General features: G+C 40.0%; 2 protein-coding genes across 2 annotated transcripts in view; one reads left to right on the forward strand and one right to left on the reverse strand.

Moving 5' to 3' along the window:
* Window positions 1–5403, reverse strand: part of LOC147897417 (GDSL esterase/lipase At3g48460-like) — an 86028-nt gene extending 80625 nt beyond the window's left edge. Inside the window, exon 1 of the mRNA XM_087380874.1 lies at window positions 5308–5403. Coding sequence (XP_087237000.1) covers window positions 5308–5403 — 96 coding nt within the window. The remainder of the gene's footprint in view (window positions 1–5307) is intronic.
* On the forward strand, window positions 5240–8673 carry LOC147897418 (putative metal-nicotianamine transporter YSL6). The gene is made up of 7 exons (XM_087379941.1): window positions 5240–5877; window positions 6121–6287; window positions 6401–6498; window positions 6692–6829; window positions 6950–7142; window positions 7258–7381; window positions 7540–8673. The coding sequence occupies exons 1-7, from the start codon at window positions 5406–5408 to the stop codon at window positions 8505–8507; spliced, it is 2160 nt and encodes a 719-aa protein (XP_087236067.1). The 5' UTR covers window positions 5240–5405; the 3' UTR covers window positions 8508–8673.
* Window positions 8674–9305: the final 632 nt, after the last annotated feature.

Below are 9305 nucleotides of genomic sequence, written 5' to 3' on the forward strand. Positions count from 1 at the left end.
TGGGGTCTTACTTTTGATGTTTGTATGTATGTATGTATGTATATATATGCATGTACATACATACATACATACATACATACATACATACATACATACATACATACATATATATATATATATGTATGTATGTATGTATGTATGTATGTATGTGTATGTTGATGCATATATGTATATATTGATGCATACAATTTTGATATATGGAGAAAATGGACATGAAAATCATCTAAATTGGCTCTTGTCGTTTGATTTGATATATGCATGACCCCATTTAGATTTGTAAGTCCAAAGATACGAGGTCCTACTTTTAGGGCCTAAATGCCTGAAATAGGCAGCGCATTAACACGCTGCCTATTTCATGCATTTAGGCCTCAAAAGTAGGACCCCATTGTGTTGCCAATGGGGTCCTACTTTTGAGGCCTAAATGCATGAAATAGGCAGCGCGTTAACGCGCTGCCTATTTTAGGCATTCAGACCCTAAAAGTAGCACCTTGTATCTTTGGACTTGTATATCCGAGTGGGGTCATGTCATATATCAAATCGAATGGCAAGATCCAATTTAGATGGTTTTCATGTCCATTTTCTCCATCAACTAAAACTATATTCATCAAATAATGTTGTTTATCAATTTTTGGCATACCCCCCCCCAAAATCAAGACCCCCATTTTGCTGTATGTATGTAAGTATGTATGTATGTATGTATATACATACATATATATCTATATGTATATATATGTGTGTGTGTGTGTGTGTGTGTTTGTGTGTATACACACACACATGTATGTATGTATGTATGTATGTATATATATATATATACATACATACATACATAAGTATATATTGATGCATATCTTGATGTATATATTTATGCATACAGTTTTGATTGATGGAGAAAATAGGCATGAAAACCATCTAAATTGGCTCTTGCCATTCGATTTGATATAGGACATGATCCCATTGGGATTTGTAAGTCCAAAGATACGGGGTCCTACTTTTAGGGCCAGAATTCCTAAAATAGGTAGCTTGTCAATGTGCTACCTATTTCATGCATTTAGGCCTCAAAAGTAGGACCTCATTTCGTCCTACATGGGGTCCTACTTTTGAGGCCTAAATGTATGAAATAGGCAGTGCATTGACGCGCTGCCTATTTCAGGCATTCAAGCCCTAAAAGTAAGACCCCGTATCTTTGGAATTACAAATCCAAATGGGGTCATGTCATACACCAAATCAAATGGCAAGAGCCAATTTAGATGTTTTCATGTCTATTTTATCGATTTAATAAAGGTATATGCATCAAATAATGTTGTTTATCAATTTTTGGCATACACCCCCAAAATCAAGACCCCCATTGGAAAGAAAGGTAATGAACACAAGTGCTTGTTCTTATGTTCAGGAGACATTAAAAAAGAGGCCTGGTAGCCCAAAAATGGCAGCGCATCAATGCGCTATCATTTTTGGGTTGCCAGGTCTCTTTTTGTTGTCTCACGAGCATACATATGGAGGTTATTATACAATATAACTAAGAAGTAGTATTGAAGTAGTTCTACAATTTGGATGCATTAAGAGCATTCATATAGCAAGGAAGAATATAATAATTGAATACATTTTTTTTTCAATACATATTGCTAGTGAGACTACCAAAAAGAGGCTCTACCCCTCATGATGTCTCTGGATACATAATATGAGATTGCTTGATGCTTGGATTGCAGCTGGAAACGTTGCGTGGGCAAAGCCACTATATGCCTCAAGTGTTGGAAATTGATGTATGGCTCAAGTGCTAGAATGTGCAAATCATGGCCAAAATCAAGACCCCTTAGAGATTCCATGAGGGCTATCCTTTTACTACTACACACATCACCTTTAGTCGAGGGCAGAACCATTCGTCATCACAGGCAGCAAGTTCATGGGACCCCATCCCATGATCCAAGGCATTATTCAAAGGTAAAGTATTTCTGACCATTCCCAAATTGAGTTTGCCAATTCCTAATCTGATTGATTTCATTTACTGGACTTGCAATGCTTGCAAAGCCCTTGCTTAAGCTTGAATGAGCCTCTTGATTTTGGGGGTATGATGGTCAAAAATGGCTTAACACGCCCAAAATCAAGAGGCTCATTCAAGCTTAAGCAAGGGATTTGCAGGTCTTGTTTTTGGGTGGCAAAAGCACGAAAAATGACAGCGCATTAAGGTTTTGCCATTCTTATGCTTCCCCCCTCCAAAAACAAGACCCCCAAGCTATTCATTGGAGACACCAAAATGAGGAGAAGGATGACGTGAGGAGTAGAGGAGCTGGTGAATGAGGGGAGGGACAGCCTTGGAATTGCCAGCAACAAGCATGATGCAAGGAGGTGACAAGGCAAAGAAGCAAGGAGGTGAGGAGGTGAGGAAGCAAGGAGGCGAGGAGGCAAGAGGCAGTCTTGAAGGGAAACAAGAGGGTGGAGGTGGCCAAAAGAGTAAGCAGGAAAGGGAGGGATGGAGATTGCTTGTAGGAAATGCTTGGATTAATGCTACAAATGCCTTTTTTTTTTTTGTGTTTTGCAGCATGAAATTTTTATGGCATTTTTCTTTTAAAAACTACAACATTGTTGTGATTAATTGCGCTACAAACAACTCAAGCGGTAAAGCACCATGGATTAGTACAACAATATACATCACAAATGGATGCATACACTCATATACATCACCGATGGATGCATACACTTATACTCACATCAATTTCCAATATTGTATTAGATGGACCCTTAGCATATATGTGTGCATAGAAGACCATTTCCTACATTGATCCCTGATTTCATAGTTAAATTATTCCCTTTCTCACATTCTAACATGTGAAGATTTAATGTACATGCATTATGGGCACATTATATTGCAGTTTATGACTAACTTTTTTTATGAATGCATGATACTTGTATATGGTCAAGGAAGGTATATTATCATTTTTGAATGACAAGATTACTCTATGCTCCATTTTATCCTATATTAGAAACTATGATCACTAGATATTACATAAATGTATTGCTCCATTATATCCTATACTAAAAACTATTTTGACCCAAATACATAATGCCAATTGAGGTTAGTACTCATGACAAGTGATGAAAACAATCTAATGGTATGAATGAGATCTTATAAATTTTGGATATATAATATGGGTACTATGTTGATTGAGCTATTTTTCTAAGGGAATATTTTCAACTTAATTACTAAATACATACTTACAATGGTGACCTGATTCCCATCTATATGTATAATCAAGTTTTACTTTGTGTTTAAAAAAAAGCTTTTGCATAAGGTTAAAATTCGAATAGTATTTATATTTGTTTAAGACTACCCATTGAGCTGGCTCCTATCCTTATATTGAACATGATAATGTTCATAAAGATTTTATGAATACAAATAGATAGCATTGGCTCTCTTTTTAGTGGTTGGGAATGAACCCTAAAAGTACCCTAAAACGACTATGTATTCCCTTATTTGTAGCACGGAAGTGATCATGGTAGAGTGGCATAATCCCTATTTTGCTTTTTTCATAGGTTTTTTTGCTACTCATGGTTGGCAGATATACCACGGCATAGATCCAAACAGATATTTGGTTTTTTGCTTCAACTTGCTTGACTAGACTTTCCTTGATGATTGTTCGATTGTGCATCATGAGTAGTCACTGGCTTAATTGATGCATTAAGTGCAATGTTTTCCTTAAAGTTTTTCATACTACAGGATACGAGTTTGCTTATAGGGTTGGAAATAGAAGCTTGTTAACGCTTGGTACATATTTTTTGTTAGATGCAGCAGGATACTAGTTACAGAGTGTCGGCCAATTATTTCACTTGAATCATGCTCCTCTTATGCTTGAGTTTATGGTCACGTATTGAGTTTAACATAATAGTCTACAGGATACTGGATGAGCACTCAACATAGTGGTTAGATGCATTCATTTCTAGTTCCGATAGAATTATCATTCAGACATTGGTCATAAAAGAAGTATGGAGGGCTAAAATCCTTTTTTGGCTCCCTAAGTTTTTTAAAGCATGGTATTGTCCAGATTACATAGGTATTTTCACTAAGCAAAATTAATCCTTATGATGAAAATGTGTTTTTTTTCTTTGACATAGTTAGTTATGTTTCCATGTTTTTGGATCGAATGTATGGATAATCTTCTGCAAGCATAAAAGACATGATATGTATATGTAGCACATGATCATGTTTACATATTTTCAGTCATATATTCTACCTTGTGATCTATCGTGGATGTTCAATCTGAGTAGCGTTTGCTTTTTTTATCGCAAATTTTATGTATTGTTATGTCTCGTGACCTCTCCACGACGACTCAAATTGATAGTATGGGGATGAAAGAGAAGTTAATTGTGAGTTTCAGGCATGCGTTCATTGTTGGAATATGTTTGATTTTCTTATGATCACATCAATTGTTCCAATGATATTGAGGGGAATAAGATGCTTGATGAGGTTCTCGCTCGCTTGAAACCTATTTAATCTTGCTCGCTTATTTGGGGCTGCTCGCTTTTCTCCGCTCACTTTTTGGTAATCCTCCTCGGTTTGCTCTTCTACAAAAAGGTAAAATGAGTAAAATTACAAAAAGGTTATGGTGACGAAAATAGGCTTTACATATAGTTTGATAGGTTATGTAAAGCTCATGCTTTACACATAGTTTGACTTTTTGTTTGGCATTTCACACCACTTCTAGAGAGCCTTGAAATCATTTGTTTTCTACATAATGTTGGAACATAAATTGATGCATCCTTTACATATAGTTTGACTTTTTGTTTAGCGTTTCACACCTACGTTAGGGAGGCTTGAAATCATTTGTTTTCTAGTGCTTGAAATGGGAATATGGTCTCAAGGTCTCCCTCTGTGTAGTGGTGGCACCTCCCATTTCATTTTCTCCAACTAAGGGCCGATGGGTACACTCCCATGGGCACCCATCTAGAAGAAGTATGTAATCTTCTATGGTTGGTAGATAGGCGACAAGCACGGCCAAATGACTTCTTAGGGCATGTGCTGCTCAATCCATTGTTGCCCTCTCGAAGGGGTCCAAGCGACTGCCTCCGGCTTGAGACAACGATCGATGCATGTCATGAACTGAGCGTCCTATATTGGAGAGCCAAAACTCTCTTACTCTTGCTCTCTCTCTCTCTCTAGCAGATGTATCAACTCTTTTAGTCTCAGACGCAGTTTGGCCTTTTAGAGACGTTAATGTATATCTCTCTACTTGGTAGAGTGTGAAAGGTGCACGGCTTGAAAGGTCATCATCTTCTTCTCTTATTTTGTGCATGGCGTGCTTGTAAACTCTTAACTGTTTCTGTTTCATCACCTTCGTCCGCCATAGCTTTCTCTGCTTCTTCTTCATCCTTCATGTAGCCTTCCAGCTCCCTTCCTTCCTTTACCTCCATCCATGGCCGCTTCCCTCGAGGCCGAGAATGGCACCCACACCAGACATGTCCACGATCTCCACCCTTTCGAGACCGATGCCCCCCCAATCGACCCCTCCGTCACCCAGCTCAAAACAGATCTCCCCGAGCTCCAGCAGGAACCTGATGGCCACCGATACCTCTTTTCCCAGGCCGGCGTCGAGGAGCTCTTCGCCAACGTCGAGGTTCCTCCCTGGCGCTCCCAGATTACCGCCCGTGGAATCGTCATCAGTGCCTTCCTGGGCGTTTTGTTCTGCGTCATCAGCCTCAAATTGGGCTTGACCACCGGCGTCATACCCTCCCTCAATGTCTCTGCCGGACTCTTGGGATTCTTGTTCCTCAAGTTGTACACGGCTTTCCTCACCAAGTTGGGTATCCCACATCGTCCTTTCACCAGGCAGGAGAACACCGTGATCCAAACTTGCGTGGTCGCCTGCTCTGGCCTCGCTTTTAGCGGTAAGCAGTTGCTTCACAGCTCCTTTTACAGATCGATCCATGAATAGGACTCGTGGTCCGTTTTCTGGTGGACACTCACTGCTTGAGGTGCTTGTGCTGGTGTGTTACCCTATTTGGTGTAACCACAGATACCTCAGCTTTTGAAAAATTTTAAGCACAAGTCGGCTCATTCCAGATTCGTTTTCGTTCTTCGATCCTCCTCATTATCTGTTACTCTCATCTATTCGCTCTTTGGAATTTCAGGAGGCTTTGGCACGTATTTGACTGGAATGGATCAGAGAACTTTTGGCATCATTCAAAGTCCCAGCGATAGTGAGTCAGATGTGAAGAACCCAAAGTTGGGTTGGATAATTGCATACCTGTTTGCAGTTGGTTTTCTCGGTCTTGTTGCCGTTGTTCCTCTACGCAAGGTATGCTTCTCCCCTAATTTCTACAATTTTCAAGCTTTGTTTTTGTCACAGTTAGCGTAAGACTAAAGCAAGTGACCTCTAAACCCTTCGTATGGTTTCCTCCGCAAACGCAGGTAATGATTATTGATTACAAGCTTACATATCCCAGCGGTACAGCAACCGCAGTGCTTATCAACAGTTTCCACACACCTCATGGATCCAAAAAAGCCATGTAATTGTCTTTTCGCTAAAGCTTATTCTTCACCATTGTGCCCAAGTATTGTAATTTGAAGACTGAATGACAGAGGGTAGCTGCTCTGTAGCTTCATCCCATCTTTCCTAATTTTTCTGGAGGCGTTTTAAATGAACAGTCTTTAAATTCTATTGCTCCACCTGATTTTTCCTCTTTTCTCCTATGTATACAGGAAGCAGATTACAGCCCTCGGAAAATATTTTACTTTCAGTTTTCTCTTTAGTTTATTCAAGTGGTTTTTTTCCGGACCCGGAGACAGCTGTGGATTTGACAATTTTCCCAGCTTGGGTTTGAAGGCCTTTGACAATAGGTAAGTCTTTTGGACTTCCTTAGCACTTGCCACTCTTTCTGGGAACAGTGAATTGTATCTTTGTTTCTGGGTGGCGCATTCTATGCTGATGAACGGGTTGTTTTGACTCACAACGTACAGATTTTATTTCGACTTCAGCATGACGTATGTTGGAGCTGGCATGATTTGTCCTCATCTTGTCAATGTCTCATTGCTACTTGGGGGTATCCTTTCTTGGGGTCTTATGTGGCCATTGATTTTGAACAAAGCAGGCCATTGGTATCCTGCAGATGCTGCTGCAGGTTCAAAATTAGAAGGTCTTTACGGCTACAAGGTCCGTTTGTAGCCCTCCACATCTGAATTCTCCTTTGTGGGTTATGTGGAGGTTGATATAGGCAAGATACTATTTGCCCCTTCTGACCTTCTAATAATGCTCTTCTGCAACCCAGGTTTTTGTTGCGATTGCCCTGATTTTAGGGGATGGCCTTTACAACTTCGTTAAGATAACCTCAATAACGGCAGCGTCACTGTACAAAAACCAGAAAAGCAAACTTCCATCAAGCCACCAGGAGGGTAAGTCCTCACTTTAGGATTGTGGTAGAAAGCTTTCTTGTTTTGTTGTATGAAAGATTGATATTATACGAAAGGCCCAACCTTACAGCTATGCTCATGCAAAGCTTCTGCTATTATTCTCTTTGGTATCTTATTCGTAATTGCTTCTTGTTGAACAGTCACAGAAGAGCTTCCTTATGATCAGCAGAGGAGAAATGCTTTATTTTTGAAGGATAGAATACCTGTCAAGGTAGCTGTAGCATGCTACGTTGCCTTGGCTGCAATATCCATTGGAGTCGTTCCACAAATATTCCATCAAATGAAGTGGTATTATGTTTTACTGAGCTATATTGTGGCACCAGTCCTGGGCTTTTGCAATGCCTATGGTTGTGGCCTGACTGATTGGAACTTGGCATCAACTTATGGGAAACTGGGCCTCTTTATCTTCTCAGCCTGGGCTGGAAAGCACGGTGGGGTTCTAGTTGGGCTTGCTTCCTGTGGAGTTATGATGATTGTTGTTGCCGCCTCATCTGATTTGATGCAGGATTTCAAGACAGGCTATCTTACTTTATCTTCACCAAGGTCCATGTTCGCAAGCCAGATAGTAGGAACTTTAATGGGATGCATTATTGCACCTTGCACATTCTGGCTTTTCTGGACTGCATTTCCTATAGGAGATCAGAATGGAGAGTATAAGGCTCCTTATGCTATAATATACAGAGAGATGGCCACAGTTGGAGTGCAAGGCTTGAGTGCTCTCCCAAAACATTGCCTGCAGCTTTGCTATGGCTTCTTCTTTTTGGCCATAGTCATAAACTTCCTCCGAGACAAGCCACTGAAAAAGTGGGCAAATTATATTCCAATTCCAATGGCAATGGCAATACCCTTTTATCTCGGACCCTACTTCGCTGTAGACATGTTTGTGGGGACTGTAATTGTCTATGTATGGGAACGAGTAAACAGAAGCAAGGCAGATCTCCTGGTTCCTGCTGTGGCATCAGGTCTAATCTGTGGCGATGGCGTTTGGACTGTGGTATCAGCTGTGTTGGCTCTAGCAAAGAAGAATGCTCCCATCTGTATGTATTTTATGAGCAGCAATTCATATAATGATCTGACCAACAGCAATACTATACCACAAGGCTGGTAGCCACCTTGGAGAAATCAAGAGACCTTTCTCACACTATTAATCTTGTAACTAAAAGGGCACTTATACGCAGCCAGGACGTGGGTATAATATTGATTTTCACAGGATTTCTTTTGTAACATATGTTTCATGGTGTAAATCTGAATCGCTATTGAATCTTCCTTTATTAGCATGGCCTAGGCAGTCCTAAAGCATGCATTTCGAGTACAGAATGTTGTCATGGAGGGAGTAGTTTTGTTTGCTGCCTATATTAAAGTCCATGCTCTTGCTTTTAGTTGTTACTTATGCTTTTATGTGAGATTTTGGTATTTTTTGCTTCATCGCTATGAAATAAAATAGTCTAGCAAGAGAGTTAGTGGAGCAATCACTACCATATTTTCCATGGTCCATCATTTTTGATGCACATCAGTTTAAGCATCCAATTCGGGAGAAAATGTAAAAACATTGGAATTTGTACTCACTCCATTAATAATGCAAAGAAGTTATGATTTTACAATAAAAGAATAGAGTTAGAGCATATATATCTTGCATAAACAAATAGCTTCATTAAATAGCTTTGTGAAGATCAGGGCTAGGAGGTTAATCTCATATGCAATGAACTCAATGCATAGCTCCTCATGATCCTTCGTTCAACCATTATGAAGTTTCATTACGGCATCCTTCACTCCCCTCGCAGTGAAGAGGGTTGGTTGGTTTAAGATGTGGGATGTGGCATATGTGAGAGGTCAGGGGTTGGTTGGTTTAAGGTGTCATATAATATGCGTGCATAGTTATACCATACCTAAGTGTCAGTGAGTGGGG

This window comes from Dipteris shenzhenensis, chromosome 10 (assembly GCF_047967505.1).
Source record: "Dipteris shenzhenensis isolate YYH24624 ecotype China chromosome 10, Dip_SZ_1.0, whole genome shotgun sequence".
Taxonomy (NCBI): domain Eukaryota; kingdom Viridiplantae; phylum Streptophyta; class Polypodiopsida; order Gleicheniales; family Dipteridaceae; genus Dipteris; species Dipteris shenzhenensis.

Excerpts from the sequence above, each read along its gene's own strand:
- LOC147897418 (XM_087379941.1), top strand. The coding sequence starts at position 5,406 with ATGGCCGCTTCCCTCGAGGCCGAGAATGGCACCCACACCAGACATGTC. Across the intron at positions 6,288-6,400 it reads CCGTTGTTCCTCTACGCAAG|GTAATGATTATTGATTACAA; the intron begins GTATGCTTCTCC and ends CCGCAAACGCAG. Across the intron at positions 6,499-6,691 it reads CATGGATCCAAAAAAGCCAT|GAAGCAGATTACAGCCCTCG; the intron begins GTAATTGTCTTT and ends CTATGTATACAG.